This window comes from Scedosporium apiospermum (genome assembly GCF_000732125.1).
Source record: "Scedosporium apiospermum strain IHEM 14462 chromosome Unknown SEQ_SAPIO_0110, whole genome shotgun sequence".
Taxonomy (NCBI): domain Eukaryota; kingdom Fungi; phylum Ascomycota; class Sordariomycetes; order Microascales; family Microascaceae; genus Scedosporium; species Scedosporium apiospermum.
Window position 1 is genome coordinate 2,158,380 of NW_015971811.1, and position 20,500 is coordinate 2,178,879.

The 20,500-nt window shown below is 51.5% G+C and overlaps 4 protein-coding genes and 2 pseudogenes across 4 annotated transcripts; 1 reads left to right on the forward strand and 5 right to left on the reverse strand.

Annotated features, from left to right (window-relative positions):
* Positions 1-1,057: 1,057 nt before the first annotated feature.
* SAPIO_CDS7522 (DNA replication complex GINS protein PSF2) lies at positions 1,058-1,941 on the reverse strand (the record flags this gene model as incomplete). Its single annotated transcript, XM_016789370.1, has 2 exons — positions 1,058-1,708; positions 1,828-1,941. 2 exons carry the CDS (start codon positions 1,939-1,941, stop codon positions 1,058-1,060), a joined length of 765 nt encoding a protein of 254 aa, XP_016641197.1.
* Positions 1,942-3,177: 1,236 nt separating this feature from the next.
* On the reverse strand, positions 3,178-4,737 carry SAPIO_CDS7523 (uncharacterized protein; the record flags this gene model as incomplete). The annotated part of the gene is made up of 2 exons (XM_016789371.1): positions 3,178-3,563; positions 3,639-4,737. The coding sequence occupies 2 exons, from the start codon at positions 4,735-4,737 to the stop codon at positions 3,178-3,180; spliced, it is 1,485 nt and encodes a 494-aa protein (XP_016641198.1).
* Positions 4,738-6,757: 2,020 nt separating this feature from the next.
* Positions 6,758-7,765, reverse strand: SAPIO_CDS7524 (annotated as a pseudogene; the record flags this gene model as incomplete).
* Positions 7,766-9,501: 1,736 nt separating this feature from the next.
* On the reverse strand, positions 9,502-10,773 carry SAPIO_CDS7525 (uncharacterized protein; the record flags this gene model as incomplete). Its single annotated transcript, XM_016789372.1, has 3 exons — positions 9,502-9,751; positions 9,842-10,089; positions 10,186-10,773. 3 exons carry the CDS (start codon positions 10,771-10,773, stop codon positions 9,502-9,504), a joined length of 1,086 nt encoding a protein of 361 aa, XP_016641199.1.
* A 2,915-nt stretch (positions 10,774-13,688) lies between these two features.
* SAPIO_CDS7526 (uncharacterized protein) lies at positions 13,689-15,022 on the reverse strand (the record flags this gene model as incomplete). Its single annotated transcript, XM_016789373.1, has 2 exons — positions 13,689-14,409; positions 14,922-15,022. 2 exons carry the CDS (start codon positions 15,020-15,022, stop codon positions 13,689-13,691), a joined length of 822 nt encoding a protein of 273 aa, XP_016641200.1.
* A 963-nt stretch (positions 15,023-15,985) lies between these two features.
* Positions 15,986-17,329, forward strand: SAPIO_CDS7527 (annotated as a pseudogene; the record flags this gene model as incomplete).
* Between the last annotated feature and the right edge of the window lie 3,171 nt (positions 17,330-20,500).

Genomic DNA, 20,500 nt, shown 5'->3' on the forward strand with positions numbered 1-20,500 from the left:
CGACAATATACCAACCTCCCCCAGTTGACGTTCTCCTTCTCCCCGAACTTACAGGAACTAATCAGAGATGGAAACAAAAGCAAGACTTGGGAGTATTGGCAGGGTGAGAGAGTTGGGCATGAAAAAGAAAGGTAGGGGGGGGAATGGAAGAGCGATCATCCGGCCTTCCGAAGGAAAAAAGAAAGGAAGGGGAAAAGAAGTCGAACCTTGGCAAGAGAGAAGAAAAACGGCTTAGTTACGGGGACCTCGTGGCCGGATGGTCAAGTTTCCGGTCGGAATGTCGTACGAAGTAAGGCTACGAAGACGATGCATTGAAGAAAAAAGCTTGGGTTCAGTGCTGAATGTCAGGGGCAGAATGGGGAAGCTTATTTTCCAGGCCCTGAGCGTTTCAGATTGGGGCGTGCAGGGGACGCTGGGCCGTGGTGGTGGTGGGGTGCGGTCTGGGGCGCTCGTGGCGCTGTCGGCATATTGAAGCCTCACTTGGCGACGATTGATCAATGGTCGGTCCAATTGCGAAGTTGTCCTGAGCAGGTTGCAGGCAGTAAGAAAGGACCCCGATGGAGATCATGGTGTAATAGTCGACGTTGGCGCAGGCGTATAGTCCGGCTTGGAATTGCGTCACGAGGCGAAGGGCGAGAGACTCTTTTCTCATGCGATTTTCCCTTCTGAAGTTGGTAGACACAAGTCTAACCATTCGACAATCTGTGAGGATGGGGGATCAATGCAGCTGATGCCGTCACCTTCGTAGTGGCCTGGGCGCCATTTTTGCCAAAGAGAAATACTGAAACTCACGCAACAAGACGCAACATACGATAGATCCAACGTCATAAACCTTCACACATCAAGGTCTGTCGTCTTGGGCCACGGTCCATCCTCGGAGGACGGAGGACGTGGTGCGGGCGTCTGTGTGTTGAAGGAAAGATTGTCAAGCGCACGATAGCATCCCACGGACACATTCATCGTGATTAATCCTCATATACGAATTCTCGATGCTTTTAAATACCCTAAATCCATGATATATGCCATATGCCCAACAAAAGCCCAGCGCCAATTCCCATCATAACTCCATATCCTCATCACTCTCTTCCTCCCCAGCCCCGCCACCCGCCTCCTCCTCCTCCCTCCTACTCGCCTCAGCACTCGCCCCGAGCTTCCTTACCCCGTCCATAACGCTAAGTACGAACCCTCTGTTCTCAGCCAGCTCCATCGCGCCGACGCCTCTGAGACTCATCACGCCCGCGACCCCGCTCTCAAGCTGCCCCGTACTGGCGCGCATCTTAGCCGCCCGCACCTCCCTCAAGTCGCGCAATAACGTGCGCACTTCGGTGGCGGCCGTTATGTCGTCCGCCGCGTGAGCGAGGAGTATCTCGGAGAGCTCGAGCCAGTGGTACGGAAGCGCGGACGGAGGCGCGTCGGCGGTGCACGACGGGAGGAAGGGAGGGGATAGTATTGGCTCCTTGGCGGGGTCTGTGGTTTCGGGGTCTACCCTCTTCGTGGTTCCGCGACCGCCGGCTCGGACTGGGGGTGGCGGAGGCGGGGAGAAGGCTTCGGGGTCGATCTTGGTCTCGTGGTGGATGATCTCGGTGAGGGAGTCTGGATGGAGCCATGGTGGGGGAACGATGTTTGCGCGCCGCTGCTTTTTGAGGAGAAGAGCGAGCCAGAGGGGTATGTCGCTTCGTCGCGGAGGCCGTAGCTCGGGTGTAGCTCCCTAGAATTGGGTGAAGTAAATACGTGAGCGTCCGACCTGACTGAAGAGTTTGCGACGCGTCGTTCGCGTCGTGGCGGGGTTACTGAGGGGCAATTTTGAAGGCATCTTGGAGGACGTACCCCGAGTAAATCTATGCTATCTAGTCGCTGGCGAGGTATGACAGTGACCAGCTCCATCTCGCAGAGGAATGCGACCTCTGGAGGAGTAAGGCCAACAGGCAATGGGAGAGCCATTACCGGAGCGACGGACCATCTGGTGTGCGCTTTGAAGCTTGTCGTAGGTCGAGATGACAGCGCCTATGTTGTTAGGTGGGATCCGCCATCTTGTGTGTGTGCTGCTGCATTATTAGTGCGCCGTTACCGCGTCAAGACAATTCAAACTTGGCGGTCCGGCCCAAACTTAGGCCCGGTTGCCGAGGATTACATAACCTCAGCGATTAGCATCTTCGACTTTGACCTCAACCCATCTGATGACGCGATCTGGACAATGGCAATTGTGAAGCCAATTGCCCTCAACTCGTTTGTTAATGATATTCCCAATTGCCATCATGTCCATCGTCAGTCGCTATGGTAATAGCCTCTATCTATGGAGAAGTACATGGCATCAATAGATACGCCCTTCTGTTCTGAATTGGCCGGACCGGACAATGGGAAGAAGGCTGCTCCCTAGAATCCATCATGATGGTTATCGATGCCTAGGATCAATGATTGTTTCTACCTATTTACCTTTCGCCCTAACTCCTTCAATCCTTCTGAACCCTGTGCTCACCTGACTGTTCCATCATGCTGAAGATCTGGCCAAAGTAGACTTACTTCTCAAAGGCAAATGCATTTGATCGGCTCGGAGCTAGGCCTCTGCTCTATGGAAGCATTTACGAGGGGAGTTCATAAAACTTAGTTTGTATTCTGGTGCCACTACTGCACTATTCGCTTCGCAGGCGGTACATCAAAGCCATCCTATCGTCCGGTCCTTTTATGTAGATGTCACTTCGCCCTTTCTTGTTTTTTTATCAATCTCGGTGAACCATGAGGCAGCAAGAAGTCTTTCCTCTCCAGTTTTTTTTTTTTTCTTTCTTTTTTTCTTGTTTTATGTTTTCATTTTTTTTTCTCGATAGATATCAGTGATATTCCCCTTTCCATCTCATGTCTCGTCATATTCCATTGCACTACCAGTCTCACAATGCTGTTGTGTCTTTTGGATGGTGTCTTGTACTCCTCATCCTTTTGAACTGGGGGCTAGTCGGAAGTAGCCAGTATCGCTCGTCAAGAAATTTGCGTCATGGCAGGGGCCTCTGCCTCGGAGTCGATGCCTCTCGTTTCAAGAGTGATTAGTTAGCAAACCGAGCTGGCAAAAGAGCTGCGTTCGGTAATTGATCGACTTTGTAAGTTGCGGTCCTGTAGCCAGCACAAAAATTCGCGTTGGCCTCTGTATCGGCCGATATACATCACCGTTTGGAGTTTTGCCCAGGCTTAGTGGGCCTCCTCGTCCGAAAAGAAGAGTGGAGAGGACTGTGGGCTATTGCCAACATCCTCCTCGGTCTCCTCGTCCTCGTCATACTCGCCGTCCTCGCTATCGTAGTCATCATCTTCGTCATCGTCGGTCTCCTCGTGACTGTCACCATCGCTCTCATCATCACGGTCATCATCACGGTCATCATCACTGTCGTCTTCACTGTCATCCTCACTATCATCTTCACAGTCTCCATCATCACCACTGTCTTCAGAGAGAGAATCAAGATTGTCCGAGGGGACAAGGGGCTTAAGGCCAAGATGGCCATCGAGGAGTCCCGGGTGCTGAATCTCATCTCCAGTCTCTACAACGTCACTAGAGAAGCTCTGGGCGTCATTGTCAAGATCTACCAATCCGTTAGCAACAAACTCATGTCCTATGTGTTTCCAACTATTGCTTTCTTGATTTGGAAGACACTTACCATAGACACCCTTGATCGTCACAGATTGCCAGTCGGCAAAGGAGGTAGGGGGACTCTCCAGGTCCTCCGAGGCAATGGTCGGCGAATCTGAGATAGTCTTGAGACTCTCCGGCGAGGAGATCTCGGACTCGGCCTGGTACTTCTCCCATTTGGAATCCCTCATGTACTCAAAGCCAGGCACATCTGCCAAGATCTTGCGAACATTCTTCGACAAGTTAAACTTGGCAAGTGGTCGAATGGTCTCCGAGGCAAGAGAGGTAGTCGAAAGAAGAGGGGAAATGATTTGGCCGTTACCTCCAGAGGGTCGGTTGCTTCCAAATTTGCCCCCAATCGAAATCTGCTCACCGTCGCTAGGAGCATTCGAGGAGCCATGCACAGGCTCATGACCGATCGGCAACTGAGTGTGGTCGGCAAGTGTCGCATCTACCTTACGGTAGCCCGTAGGGTTGGCAACGATGTATCTGCCATTGTTTTCGATGCGCCGAATGACGTAGGACCAGCTACGAACCAGGGCATTCGACCAGTCTCGGCCGAGACAAGCGCGACCATGCTCATCAAGGAAGTCTGAAAAAGGGATGACCGTACCACAGCAGGCCCAGTTGAACTGGAACCAGAGCTCGGTGATGACCGCGCCCTTTTCCTTAATGGTGGCAGCGTAATGAGGCGAATTGACGTCAAAGAGAGCGAGACTGGCGGCCCATATCCTTTTTGGGGACCAAATGGAGTGGCTTTCACCCATGCCCACGCTGACAATGAGACAAGAGCGGCAGAGGTGATGGCTGCAGGCAAGCTCATGCATGGTGTGGGCGTGGTCTCGGATGCCGCATTTGACGCACTGGCGAGTCAAAGCTTGGGTAAAGACCAGGCTGATACAGTCATCAGCGTCTCCAGAGTCATTCTGGGCGTTTACGCCGGTTCCCTGGTGATAGGAAACATAAGCGTCATCGTAGATGGAGATCTCACTGTGGGCCATCTCGTCGGGGCATTTGTGATAAGCGTTGTATGGGGTCACTTGGGCGCCGCCATGGAGGTTCAAGAAGGGGAAAACCCTGACCAGGCCATATCCCAGAATGTGGGTGACCAATGGATCAGAAGCCATGTTGATGTGAGGGGGTAAAAAAAAAAAAAAAAAAAAAGATGGATGCAGTAGGGTAGTGTGTGCTTTGAAGGAACTTCGGAGATTGAAGTTGTAGATAGGGAAAGAAAGAATAATTGCTGCTTTCGTCAAACAGCGGCTGGAAGCGACGCGGTGAGGCGGCTTTTTGCGAGTTGAGAGTCGCTCTGGCGAAGAAGGATGATGTGGGGGCTTGCTCCTGCCCTGGGTAGGTAGGGAAGGCTAACAGCGAGCCTTTCTGAATGGCCGAGCTCTCGAGTATGATTTGACTGGCGAGTCGCTCGACGCGATGGAAATGGGTCGAATAAAACTTAGCTCAAGGGCTAGATAGATGATGTTGAATCCTTTGCTTAAGAATCGATGTTTACTTCTGATGGAAGCGCGACGCAAGTTGATGAAAGGAGCCAACTGTCGTGCTCCCGATGGAGGATCGATGGGTTGGTTCCGGAGAGTCGAATGAAAATGCCGGTTTGAAGGGTCGAGGGTAAGTTCAAACAGTTTGAGAGTGAAGGCAGCAGGGTTGAAAGAGATGTTGGAAGAATGCGCAGAAGACGGAGGAAGAGACGAGATGTTCGAAGAAGAGATGTTTTCTTTTCGTCTCACTTGTAAAAATGAGAAGAATGGCGAGGAAGCATGCGAGAGGAGAGATGGAATGATGTGAAGAAATCAAGAATCAGTCTAGTTCTGGAGGGAATGGAAGGAACAGTTGGGCTCTCATCCACGCGTCACTGAAGGAAGCGTGACGCGCCCCGTGGAGGAAGGGACGAAGCTAGTTAGGCCAGTTATTCCAAGTGATTCATTCCCAGAGGGTCAATAGGATCAATAAGGTCTATTGAAGTAGTTGGTTATCGATGTGGTATTGCCGGTCTCGAAGTTGGCAAACCACATGCTAGGAGAGTCAACCGCAGAGGACGTATATGACTGGGAAACGACGGCTAACACTGCTAGAACAAATACCCAAGTTGTAGTTTCATGATACATGTTTCTCGGAATACACGAAATCCAACATCTCGAACTAAATAATAGTTCTCAGTTTTCTAGACATGAAGAATTGCGCACTTACACGACGCGGCTTAAACAGATGCAGTCGGCGGGTGTACCAAAGTACTTTTTGCGCCGGCTCCGAAAAAGTCGGCAGGAGCGTCCCGGCATGTGGTTTCATTGAACGGCCGCGGACACTAACGCCCTGAGATGTGCTCTGATTGGCCGCTTCGAAATAGGGCAGACACATGACCCCCACTGGCGCTTTTGACAAGACAATTTGCATGTGGCAGGAAGCACCAAGTCAGCGAGAAACGAAGTCATCATCAATTAGATGCGCTTCATGTGATTCCGTCTTAACGATACAAATGTTCGAGTATATAGTGATGGATGAAGGAGTTTTAACATCAACACGCAAAGTAGAGAGATCCGATCAGAGGCCAGGTACCTCGGGACTCAACCGCTGGCTGCAGGATCAAAAAATCATTTGATTCTCGGGTCTTACATGCGGTCTTCTAGAAGGAGTGAGATGAATGTCAGGCTAAAGTGTGCTTGACACATTCCCCCCCAGCAAGACAAAGAGAAGGTTGCTTCAAGGGAAGAACTGAGACTTTCTATCAGAACAAAATAATAGAAGACCCACCTATGAGACCAGAAACACCATTGTCCTCTGGCGCCACAAGACGCCAGAGCCTTCCAGAGTGTCAACCTCCAACTCCTGGACAAAGGACTGGGTAGGGGAAAAGGAAAATGTGAATTTGATACAAATAGACACTGTGTATGTCAGAGAAAGGCACTTGACGCCAGGGAGGGAAATAATGCCGCTGATCAGCACACTTCCCATAATGGGCGTGGCAGGTCCGGAATCCGCCTAGCCCCCGAGCGTTTAGAAGGAGGTTTGAGCCCAACGTAAACGACTCGCCGCCCAGGGTTTCCCACGGTTACAGACTTTGACTCGAGCCCGTAGTAGTCTGAGATGGAGTGCGTCAACCATCGTCTATAGATAGGAAACATTAGCCGGGTCCTAAAGATGGTCATAATGGAAAACAATAACATACTTGAGTGCTGCCGTCTCGTCATCGCACTGCGACTCGTAAACCATGCCGGCTTCGACTTTTCCACTCGGCATTTCCTTCCTCGCTCTCTTCCAGCCGGTCTCCTTATCTATCGTCATTGACTTCCTCCCAGCAAACAGGATCTCCTCTCCATCGTCGTCCTCGCTCAGGTTTGGCTCCCCACCCCTCTGCTCAATGACGAATCGCCTCACGGGATCCTCGAGAGAGCGAATCCACATCTTCACAACTGGTAACCTCTTCAAACTTTCGCGAAGATCCCTGGACACCTCACCGGGGCAGAGACCCGTTGCGCTACCGTTCTTCCTTTGCTGCCGCTTGCGCGCCGCTTGCAAAGCCAGAGTCTTTTCTTCCATGCGCTGGCGCACGCCCTTGTCCCAGTATTGCGCGATATGGTAAGGGACATCGTTGACGGGATGAGTAGCGCGAGGGAAGTAATCTACCGGTAACGGTGGCTGCGCGTTGGGAACGCCGACGAGATGATCTACCGATATGCCAGACCCAGTCAGTGCCACTAGCCACGACACATCACAAGGAGATGAACGCGAAGCTTCATATCCCGCGGAAAACGAATTCCTACCGTTCTCCCACCTCCTCCTTTGCCTGCTACCCTCCTTGCCCTTACGTAGCTCTTCCCGACGCTTCAAACTGTCCCTAGCGGAAGGTGGCCTCCGCAGCGGTAGAACTCGATCTCCATCCTCACGCTGGGGCGCCGTGGGCTTCTTTGAAGGCTCATCAAGAGAGATAGACAGCGGGGTACCGGTCCCGCGGGCTATGGGCGACACACTGAGAGAAGCAAGGGCTGACACAGTCCAGGCCTCGATATCAATCGGGGTTGTAGTCGTGGGGAACTGGCTTTGCGGGGTTTGTGGGGCTTGCGGGGGAGGTCCTCCCAGTATGATCAGATTCGCGTTGAGCGAGGCAGGAGGAGGGACAGCACGATAGTGACCTGGAGCCATGTTGTATTTGGGGTCAAATTCGCAAAACGAAAAGCGTGCGTCGAGATTGTGGTCACGAAAGGAAACTCGAGAGGGAATTGTTGAAGCTCAGCGCGCAACTTATCCGACGGCACGATGTGGCTAGGGAGGCGCCAATTAAGCGAAGCGGAGACGGTAAAGACGTATGTGGGGGCGAAAACGACAGATACAGAGTGCAGCAACACGGGAAAGCCCCAAATCAAGCTTGTGGCTAGGCGACGTTGGATACCTGGGCGTGTTCGATGCGTTAATGGACACGTCGCGAAGGTCAAACTAATCCGTATTGATGGAACTTGCGATCAGAATGTCACATTATGAGTGTGGGTTGTGGTTGTGTAGCGAATCAAACCCCGACCCTACGAAGCATGTGAGTAATCCCGCACAACTTCTAAATTGGTCCCTGTTCAGGAAGCTTCGGCCAATCGGGTCCCTCGCGACGCCCATGCACGCACTTTAGAGTGCCACAACCCTCGATCTGGAGACCCTGAATTAACGAGACGCTGCAATTGTGCCTGCCTCGGGACAAGTAATGCGCCGAAGTTGCCTCACCCTCAGCCGCAGACTAATATTGATGGCTCCTTAGACAACTTCGATATATGTCCAAGTCGGCTCTCACTCTCGCACCTCCGAAATGCAAACGGCCTGTATTAATAGACCTTTCTGTTAAGTCAGCCACTGTTTTTCGGGGAGGGGTTGTGTCGAGAAACAGATGCAGTGCTTTTCCGTCCTGTTGCTTCTTTGTCCCACACGTCATTTCCACACTGCCTCGCCTTAGTAATCTCCGATCTCAGAGGCTTCAGTTGATGCCATTGAGTGAAGTTATCGGTGCCGTCTTCCCTCGGCGAAGAATGAAGTTTTCGAAATATGACTGATACTTCTAAGTGACAATATCTATAGAGAATTGTCGAGTTATTTCACGTTGTCTCACTGATATCAATATTTCAACGTTTTGAGGAAGAGAATGCTACAGTTGAGGCAGTTGAGGCAGTTGAGGCTTATCGACATTAATCGGTGATATTGATCTTTTTCATCTATACATGCGCTGGAACCGCTATTCGCAAGTGATATGCAACTAGAAATAGTGCCATGACTATTATTTACAACTAGGGGTATCCTCCACGCGCCAGGTTTTCCTCCTCCAAGCCCTCTTACCTCTCTTACCTGGAGGTTCCTAACTCGCTCCAGATGGGGATAGGAAAGCAAACAATTGAAAGCCAAGGGGGGGAAAAAAAAAAGGAACAAGTGATAGACAAGAAGAGAAAAAAAGAGGTGGAAAAGAAGTGGATAAAAAACAAAGGGAGAAAAAAATGAAATGAAATGGTAAGGAAAAAGGAAGTGAAGAGACAAAATGAGGGATTTGCGCCCTCCAGACTGGTGTTTTTCAAGATCCGCCCAGGCCAAGCTGTGATCCATTAAAAGCGCCATGAAGTGTACCCCCTAGACCGGCTCCCATTACATTCCCGACGTATAAAATATGCGACGTCGGGACGAATGGGAGAAAAAGAAGAAGAAGAAATGAGAAAGATGATGATGATGATGATGATGATGACGGTGACGACGACAATAAGGAAACACAAAACCAAACTCCCTTCGCCATCCTTCCCGCCGATTTGGTATCCTGTCGCTAACTTTGCAATCTTGTGACCAAAGAACACCCGCACCCACGAACACACACAAACCGAGAGCGTCATGTCCGTGACATCTCCCGGGCTCACTCACTAATTACTCCTAAAAAGACCCGTCATCGGCCTCTGCACCTCCGTTGTGGTTTCCCTCAAGGCCACCTTCCCCCCTTTGACCTCGTAAACGGGGACTGATCTGCCGTCACTCGACCCTAGCCTCTGCATGGAGCTCGTCCTCGAAGAACCCAGAATACCCCCCGTCCCACCCTGCATGGGCGGCGCTCTGCTCTTACCACTGCCGAGTCCGAATACTGATTTCCATGAGCCTCCAGAAGAAGAGCCCCGGCTGTTGTTTCTCCTCTTGCGGAACATGATGACCAGCACAATGACAACGAGGAAAGCGGCAATGCCGCCTACAACGGGTGCGGCTACCCACTAGAGGCTGGCGGACCCGCCGTTGCCCCCGTCGTTGTTGGAATCGGCAGGCAAAGTGACGACCTGGGTGACACTGACGACGGGGTTTCCGTCTACAGGGCTGCCTCCTTGGGAGATATCTCCGATAGGAGTGACAGGGGTGGGATTGGCCGCAAGGTTGCCGGTGGGCGTTTCGATTGCGTTGTTGGCGGGAACAATGGTCATGAAGCCGCTTGGAGCTGGTACGCCCGATTGTGGGGCTTGGGCATTCTACAGACACGAAAAAGGTGTAAGTCGACATAGTACATAGTTATGATATCGAAAACAAAAGGCCCTAGAGCCTAGATAGGGAGAAAATAATCTTACTGCAGCGGCAAAAAGCCCAGTATCGACACCATCGACGAAGCTCATTCCACCGCTCGGGACCGAGCTCTTCAGGTAACAGTTGTTGAATCCCCTGGACATGGAAGCCTCGTACGAAAAGGCCACACAACCTGCCGTCGCCCCACAATCCGCCGAACACGCATCAAACGTCGGGTGATGTCTTTGAACAAGGTCTCCGCCATTGATAACTTGTCCACACTTGGCGTCGAACGAACCGGCACTCCCCTGCGTGAGCTGTTTACCATCACGACATGAGGATTGCGCTAACGTGGGGTACCTCGCCCTTCCGGAGTCTGTGAGACGGGTCTGTCGCACCGGGATATCCCCGCCCGAGGCAGGTACTCCGATAAGTTGGCACCCGTCAGCGTCGCTATAGTTGAATCCCTCACATCGCGGGTGGAAAGTACCGCAGAAGTCGGCACATTGGCTCAGGGTCGTGGATTCGGGGGTGCCGATGACCTCGCCGTCGAGAGTCTTTCCGCACGCCAGGACTAGTTTGAGCCCGGTGGTTCCTATTTCCTGGCCGTCGGCTCCCGGGCAGGGCGGGCTGCTGCGTCGCTCCAGGCGCATCGCGAACGAAGGTGATGCAGAAAGAACGTTGAAGGCTAGGATGTTAAAAAAAAGAAAAAAAAAAAAAAAAAAAAAAAAAAAAAAGAGAAAGAAAGAAGGTAGGTCAAGTAGATGTTTGAAATGGGGCGACCTAGAAAACCCCGACGGTCTAGTAATAGTCTTGTTCAAAAACGAAGGTAAGGAACGTGAGAAGCGTAGTATGCATCAGAAGAGAAGCTAAAAGTTGGAAGAGGAGAAAAAAATCTAACAAACGAAAAGAGAGGAAAGAGAAAAGAGTGTGTGTGGGGGGAGAAGGGAGAGGCGATGGGTGGTGTTAAACGAGATGTGCAACCGTGGTTGTGCAGGATGTAAGTGACGGATCTACCTTCTGGGGAACGAAGCATTAGATGATGGGGATGTAGTTGAAACTCTTCAAAAACGGAAGCGAATGAACGCAATTAACCGCGCCAAATATTCGTGGGGACCAAGAAAAGAGGGATGAGAGATCAAATGAGAGGAAGACCTCGATGGTATCCCAGATGCTCTCAGGGTACCAAGACGGAAAGACGAGCTTGCGAGGAGCCTGAAGCATCCCGAGGGAGGGAGTTTCTTTTTTCTTCAAGTCCGATCCGCTCACACCCTCGGGACATGACCTGTCAATCGTGCAGAACCGAGGAGGAAACAGATAAAAGATGTCCTGAAGCCAATGGAGAGAGCCAGATGACATGGGGGTTTGTGGCCATCGTCACTTCACTCACACCCATCCTTACCAGCGGTCCCCACGGTCCCCGCATCGAACACCCCGCCACTTGACATTTCCGGACGTTTCTTTGCTCGTAATGTCCTCGTCTACTGGGGCGGCCGGTGGCCTACCGCGCCCTATTTACGAGACGAGATCGGCTGGTGCCGTGTGACGGGTCCGTCTATTTGCGGCGTTCCGTGGTTGGTTGGATTAACAGCCTTGAGACGTTATCGTTCCTGCGTCCATGTTCCACCACGTCGATCAAGAGGGGCTGAGGCGTTGGATGTGCGCAGTTAAGGCTGATCAAGGGAACCCCTGGCTCGTTTTGTGTCTGTGTGTACTGGACAAAACGGGGAATTACAGAAGAATGTTTCGATCCGACAATGGCGGGCCTACGTCTGATTTCGACACTGACATTGGAAGAAAAAAAAAAAAGGCGAAGAAAGAAAGGACGATCTCTCGATAAGCGACACTTTTCTGGGGTGGGAGGTTTGATGGAAGTGTAGCGGACTCTTGACGCCAAGCCAGCCACAGTTAATGCAGCTCTAGAAGCCGGACGATCACGATGCCAAGGGCGGAATGTGCGAGACCCCGAAAAGTTGAACTCGAGGGCTCCGAGGAATGTAGATGTTTCGTACGCATATGCAACAGAGAATAGATGATGGAATAAAGAATTTCTTCGCTAGAAATCGGGGGCGAAATGGAGGCGAAAAGTTGATATTACAAGACAGGATTCAGAGATGGGAGATGTCTGGTCATGCCAACTTACATGGAGTGATTGAGGGATGGGATTAATTGATCAGTGTGTTCTCCGGATTTGCATGCTCGCCGCGAATGAATTGGAAGCAATAAGAGTCGCCATACAACCAGATCGCGGGTCACTTTGGTACACGACCATCGGGCAGCGAAGGGAAAGTTCAAATCATCGTCGAATCCATCTCAAATCATTTTGATATTTCTCCCAAGCTTCCTATAGAACAGACGTCTTGGCGTCGACCCCATTGCTTCGACCCCCAGAACGGCAGTTCTGCAAAAGGGTTACTTCGCAGAACACAGCACAACCCTGATCCCAGCATTACCTTTAACATTGCAGAGACAAATACCTGCATGTTACCTTGTCCTGGGACGAAGGGGCAATGCAGAGAAGACACAGAAAAGAATGGACCAAAAGGAACTTCGCTTCCTGTTCGCCTCCCGTGGGTTTGGTTCAGGTGGGACGTCAATTCTCTCGGCCTGTCAGATAGTAACACTCCAGCTAGCAAGCTAGGCGAGGGTAGCCCTGCTTGCCCAACTCTTGACGTGTACACACCCCCGGATAGTACCTCTGTCTATCCCTCAAAGTTGAGTCGAGGGAGTCTCACGCGAGGAGCGGTGCAACTGCTGGACTCTAGACATCCTGGAACCCCAATTCCAATCCACGTCCACCCCCCGCCTTAGAATTGGGATCCTGGGGAAGTTCATACAGGAAATTCAAGTTATAGAGCTTCTTCTACGAAGTAGAGCTCGACCCTTGCGCTCGGACTACCGAGACCGGCCGTTCAGCATTTAAAAGCTGCGTGGGACAGAGGAGAATGTTGCTAAAGTGCATAAAGAATGACTGTTCTTCCAGGCGATTCAGGAGTCGGCACTCTTCCACCATCGAATGTTTCCGTCAAGGGAACTCGAGAAAATCAAGAGCGGAGTGGGATGGACTATGGTCCATACTGGTACATCTGCAAGACCAGTTAGATGGCAACAAGCACAAGTTGCCGCCAGATTCAGGCTTTGGTGATATCAAGCACAACATCATTGATAATTCAGATCCAGAAAAGAACTTCAAGTGGTAGGGCGAAAAGAGGAGCAAAAAGAGGATGAAAGAAAATTAGATTCGCTTTAAAGATTTCCCAAACTAATCAACCGTAGTTCCCAAACTTCCCAGAGCTCTAAAGTTATATAGTACACTGCTAGATGTCTTGTTCCGATCTTCACCCTTAAATCTTTTTTCGGGGAAATCCCACAGATTCTCACACTCAAACTATAGAAAGAGAGAAGACGGCAAATCGCAAAGACACGACGCAAACAGGAAAATAAAAACCGATTCGAGCATGATGAATAAGGTTTATCCGCTCCGGAGAATTGCAAAAGAGACTCCCCAAGTACAAAGTGAAGAAAACAGGAAAGAATAAAAACGACTATAAAAAGAGGAACACAGCGCTCAGTTCCGTGTCGAGTTGTAAGATGCTCCGTGTTTATGCGCGTGCCCAATACCTCCCGGTTTCAGCAACGGTTGAGTTTCCCGCTCCACCTGCCTGTCTTCCCTGGCCTGGAGACGCTCAAACTCCTCGGGCGTGTCTGCGTATCGCTCAGGGTGTGCAGTATAAGGGCCCGGCAGTCCCTCTTCCCAACCCTCCGAATACGTCCTGCTTGGACCAGGCCGCCTGGGCCTGTACACGGGACTGAGTGGCGGAGATGTCAGAATCTCCAAAGGCCTATTGTATTCGTAGTAGACTCCCATCACAAGAACAATGCCCTGCATGATAGCCGTCAGGATGTAAATGGACCAGGTGCTCCAACCCTCCCAGCCCAGCCGCGTAAACAGGCTGGCAGCAAACACGATGCCGCCTGGCGTCTGGATGCACATCATGGGAATGCTCAGACTTCCTACGTGCTTGAGGGTATATGTTGTACGTATTTGAGGTAGGTACTGCACAGCAGCCAACGCGCTGGCCATCATTCCGAGGAAATTGGCCCATAGTTGAAGCTTCCCTGGGAGTGCAATGCTGAAGACTCCTGTGATGGCGATAACGAGGAGACCGTGAACGAGGCAACCGGCAGCGACGAAAATGGCCGTCTGCCATTTCGGTTGTTCCTCAACTAATTCCTCATCAGGCACCCGAGCCTCGTCATATCGGAAGAAGACGAGGAAGAGAACCAGGCTACCGAACAGAGAAGTTAGTCTATGCACACGCTGTGAAACAGCGCAACGGTGACGCCACGAAAGACGCGAGTGGGAGGGAGGGGAGGGAGGAGGAAAATGCGTCGGACGTGGTCAGGTGTAGAGGGGAAAAGAGGGGTGGATTTGTTTGAACTCACATTAGCGAGAAGCAGATCCATTGCACACCCAACTGTGCAATGCCCAGCAGCCCAGCCAAGCACTCCAACGTTTCAACGTGTTTGCAACACGCTATATCTTGCCGCGAGGGCTCCACGGTAAGGATTGCCGCGAACCCTGATGTGGCCGACGTCGTTCCCAAAAGGACAAAGTATGGTGAGATGCCTTCGGCGGTTCTACGGGATATGATTCGATAATGCTGAGGGAGGTAAGATATGAGAAGACCTATGAGGATAATGCTGCCAGCTTGTTAGCATGCCGTCTTTTGGGCTGGAGTTGTTTTCAAGGTCGGTCATGGGTTGTGGAAGGGGCTGTAGATGGGCGGATGGGGCGTACATTGAAACAACCAGGTTGACGTAGTTCGGATCCCTCATCTTCGCGCATCTATCACCCACGTCGAAGAGCATACGCTCTACCGTGGGGCTTTGAGAAGCCATCTCAGCGAGAAGTGTGTTGAAGCCCTTCGAGTCTTATTGATGTATGTTCAGGTTGTCCGGAGTGATCGGAAGGTTGCCTGCCCAATTGGAAAGGCGATGATTGGGGAAAGGCCGGAGGGGTTTGGGGTAAACGGCAACGATTCGGGGTGCCTCGTTGGCAACAGGACAATATATACTGTCCACGTAAATATAGTCGTGTTTCCCGATGGAGGAGAAAAATATTGCTCTCGGTCGTCAGCAAATAATCGACAGGTCGATGTGGTGGATTGTTGCCGGCCAAGCAGTTGGAGCTGGCAGCCTGGCAGCCCTGGGCTGAAAGTGAGACACAGTCAAAGGTGACAGGGCGCTGGAGCTGGCCTATGACGTTCCTGATCAAACGCACTCAGTCCAGAGTTGCACAGTAAACTAGCTCCGCTGAGTCACCGACGCACTGACCATATCGATGCCAAGGGTGCCCCACAACCGACTCGGAGCATCTTCCGGAGGGAGACTAGGAAAATGATAGTGGAGACTATAGGCGCCACATAATCGATTTTCACTAGCCACCACGCTGAGCCGTTGATGCATGCAAAGCCTCACCTGCACTAAAAGCCCACTAATTATTAAAGTACGAACTCTTGTGAAGGAAATGTGACATTTCACTTTGATCTTCACCTCACTACTCACTAACAGTCAATTCTTTGACCGTTTGGTTGGAAACAACGTTTAAGTACCAGACGCGTATGAAGCACCTCTTGTCAGGAAACAGTCCTGTTGGTGGAAGTTGGATGTGGCGCTAGATTCACAGGTTGCACCATCCCAGAGGATACGACAACGATGTCGCTTCACGAAGGTTAGATCGTAAACGAAGGAAGGGACTAAATTCGGTCAAGGGGTCCCATCATCAATACGTCGTATACTGGCGCGTGTGTGACGCTTGGTTGAGATCAAGCCTTGTCTTCTTCTCTTTTTGATACAAGGAATATGGATCCTAGCTTGCCGGATCCATCCTGGCAGGAAGCTCGAGATGGCGACACTCTTAGGCCACCAACGCCTAGACTCCTAGCTTCAACGGGCCCCTCAGAATGCCCTGATGAATTCCCTGACTCTCCGCCGGGAGATAATGGTCACAGCCTGGTACCACAACTGTTCAGGACGGTCGAGTTTTCCGCTGACGGAACTACACTCATCACATCAACCTGGGACCACTCCCTCGCAACCTATGTTCTGCCGCAAACGCTCCTCGACGACGATTCTCCCTGCCAAAACCTCTCCTCCCATGGAGACACACGACTCCAGGCCCCTATCCGTTCCCTAGCCCCAAACCCAAACTTTTCCCTCGCCGACTCCGCCTCCCAGTCAGCCCTCGTCGCTACCATCGACCACCCCATCCAGCTACACCACCTATTTCCCCATGAGCGTAACCGCTCCAAGATAGCTTCTTACAAACTCATCAACGACAAGACGGAGGCTTACATAGCACCGAACTCCATGCTATGGCCTCAACCCGGATCTGTATTCCTCTGCGGCTCGACGAACCGCCTGGATGTCTTCGACGTCGCCCGCGAAGGTGAGGATGGCCACTACATGACTCTCGAAACCATTCCGCGCGAACACCGTTCCGCCAGAGGTCGTCCTATACATGGGTGGAAAGGAACCATCGCGGCTCTAGCTGCGTCCCCCGATGACGGCGGTGGACACGTTGTTGCCGCGGGATCCTGGAATCGCTGGGTTGCTTTGTACGACTACCGCCGCACTCCGACACCGATTTCTCACTGGTGTTTGACGGACTCTCTTGATCCGGCAACTAAAGAAGCGCCAGTTGGCAGCGGTATAGTCCAGACATTGTGGAGTCCCTGCGGGCGGTACCTCATTCTCAACGAGCGCAATTCTAACGGTCTCATTGTCTACGATATCAGGCAAGGTTCTCGCATGCTTGGGAGTTTGGGGCCGAGAAATGCCATGACGCAGATGCGCCTCGGTTGTGGCGCGTTCGCGTCAACCCTTGAGGGTTCGGCCGCTGGTCAGTTTGAGATCTGGGGAGGCGCGGTAGACGGAACCGTGAAGATGTGGGATAATGTCGGGGGTTTATCTGAAATCACGCCGGTCAGGGCCAAGGGATGGAAAGCCCACGATGCCCCGGTCACGAACACTATACTTCACCCATCAGGCTCTGTCGTTGTTACGAGTGCGGGAACCTGGGACCCTCCGTCGGAGGCCACGATAGAATCAAACGTTGGACGGCGCGACCGCAACGGTGTGCCTGAGATGCCTCCGTGCAACATTACATCGGACACTAGCCTGCGAATATGGGAATGTGTTATCTGATAAATACCTCGTTCCTGATTGTCTGAGTTCATAATGGAGTACGACTGGTCATGAAATGGCAAAGAACAGAGCTGATCAGAAGAAGCTGCAACAAGCAGAAAGTACATACAAATAGATACCCATCACGCCCACACCATATCTTACAATTTAAGATCTTTTCAATTGCATCGTTCATCCATCCAGCGGCCAGTCCTCTCGATCAGATACGGCCCGCCCAATAAATCTGCGAAGGCATCAATGCGATCCTCCACTGTCATCTGGAGAAATTTAGCCAGACCCCTGGCTCCATATTTCGTGTTCAGACTCCCGGCCAGAACTTGGCTGGCATAAATATTCATACCCGACAGGCGGAGGAACCTTTCCCAGCTACTCTCCTCCAAGGTAAGATGGCTGCATACTCGATCCGTCTCATGACTGAACTTCTTCATGGAGAACGTGATCCATGCGGCCAAGGCTTCGTCTCCGCTTGCAACCAGATAAACGTTGATGGAAATGCCCGCGGTTGCTGTGAAAGCGATGAAATCAGCGTAAGCTTTAGCATCGTCGTGCGTTAAACTCGAAAGCGGAGTGTAGTCCACCGGTATGAGAACTATCAAGTTTTGGTAGAGATTCGCCGCTCGTTCTATCCTTCCGCGGATTTGCGCTCCCTGGTCCTGTCCAGGAAGTGGCTTCTGTCGCAATTGAATGAAATTGGCAACGATGATTCCGGTGAGAGGTGACAAAGAGATGTCGGCCTCCGTCTGGGGAGGCGCGCTTGGATTCTCTACCTGTGACTGGTCACTGAACTCTCTATCGAATAGAATTATGTGGGGAGCCAACTTCTCAATGTGATGAAGTACACCCTTGCCGAGCGTGATAGAGACAATGTATCTCCCCACGAGGCCCTTCGAATCGACGTCGGGAAACGGCAAAGGGCTATAAGTTTTGTGGTGGGCTTTCTTAGTATCATTTGCTGAATGCCTCCCGTTGTCAAGTGCTGGAGCAAGTTTCGTGAAGAAGGAGTCACTCTTCGTCGAATATACCTTCCCGGGTGCGCGATGGTGCAAGTAACTAGCCAACAGGCTTTGAGGTCCACAGTCATTACTGTCACACAATAATTGTTCCGTGACTTCTTGCTCTTGTCGTTTCCATTCTCTTACCCCGCCTGTCAGCTCGACAGGCTTCATCCTTTTTGAGAGCGACAGAGTTGGCACTGGATCCGATATGGCTCTCTTCCGGGTTGGGGTGACGATAAGACCCGAGATTTTTGCATGGTCCAGTTTCCGGGCCGGCATAGCAAGTTCGTCGCCAGGATCCCAAGTACCACCCAGAAATATCAGAGTTTTGTGATTGGAGACAGTCTTCGAAATCAAGCGGAAGGCCTTTTCAGGGTTCAAATATGGCTCTGCTCCCTCACCCGGATGAAATTCGTCGAGAAGACTGGGTTTGGTCATGCAATTTGCGAACGGATTCCAGCGGAGAAGCTTCTCCAACTTAGGTCCTGCCAGGCGATGCGTTGATGAGGACGGACTACTTGTTAGAATCCTGCTTCTGAAGCCGGCCATCAGTGTCTCATAAAAACTAGTCCAAGCGGGGGCTGGGATGGCAAAGTCTAAAACAGGAACGAGCAGTCTCTGATGACTCTCTAGATCGGATAGGCGTTCTTGCATCGCGCGGCGGTTAACCGTCTCTCCAATCCTGCAGACTTGATGGCCAATTATACCCTCCTTGGAAAGAGCATCATTGCCCGAGTGCCGTCCATTTCTGGTGGAATGGGGAGACTGTGAGGTTGGGCTTCTAAGGGGAAATGATTTTGAGTCGTCCACTGCATGTGTCGATGCATTCACTAACGGATCGACGGTGTCGGCTGGCGGAGCTGTTTGTACCATCGGTAATGGGACTTCTACTTTCAGATCCGATAGCTTGGGTGTGTCTGTTTTTGGCAGAAGAAGGGGTGACGGCGGCGCATAGACGCTCTCCATTTCCGCATCATTCAGGCCTTGGTGTTCATATTGCGCTATCAAATGCTCCTCCACAAGCATAAGATCCTCGCTGAGGAGCGATTGTGGAGCTGAAAGGCAGCCGACCTTGCAGGACTCATTGTCTGGAACGAATGGGCTACGGCTAGGTGACAATGGTGCCAGTGGGGGAGTGAAGAGGTTGACTCGGTGCTATCAGTTGTTAGTTGGTGGCCATATCGTTAGAGCAGAGACTCCAGGAGGCCTACTTTTTCTAACTTGGAAGTCAAGTCTCCTGTCTTTATAAGTTCCAAGATGGCATCAGCCATCCGAGGCGTATCGTAGTGACGTCCGAAGTCATAATACTCCAGATCTATAATATTCTGTAATTCCTCGGTCTGCAAGTTATTGTCGAAATGTATCTGGAGCCCGTCAGCCCAGGGCGGGAATGTAAGTCCCTCATCGGCGGTCTCATCGATGGGTATTAAAGGCAACCTCGTGCGAGCCAATCTCACACGACGCCTGCGGGCTATACTGTCTAGCTCTTGGATCAGATCTAAGGGTGTATCATTCCTTAAGATTGGAAGTTCATATAATAAAGCCTTGGTGGTCTGCCCTCGTAGGTTGGCATGTAATATGCCTAGGCCAGGCGTAGTTGCCGTAAATTGAAGGACACCTTCGAGAAATCCATTCTTGGTCCTCTCCTCGGTGAGCGAATCGTTTATAACGGCCAAAGGGATTGCACAGGCAGTAAGTGAGTGATCGTCAACTGGGTGGTAGCATCGTTGAAAGAACTCGGACACTGTCTCTACTGCCTGAGAGGTTGCTTGACGGAAGTCTACCACAAGATCGTGACGCCTGGCATAACCAAGAGCAGTGTCAAGAGCAGGATGGGAATCCTTCCTCTCGGTCGCACATCCGGAAATGGTATCCTCTCTGAAGGCATGGCCATCTGAGCCTGAAGACTCGGACGGTGTACGGAGTGCCATTTGGAATAATGATAAGTAGTGATGGACCCTTGCTGAATTATTATGAAATTGCAAGGGTTGGATGAAGAAAAAGATCGACACAAGGTAGAAATTAAGAGGCAACAGTCGCCTTGAGGTAGGCACCTAGTCTCGAGCCGTTAAGAGGTGATGAGCATGACCCGGATGATTCCATGAGGCAGGAACTGACCACACTTACACCATCCCCGCCCTCGATGAGGGACGGTTGAGTCTACGCAACTCGAACA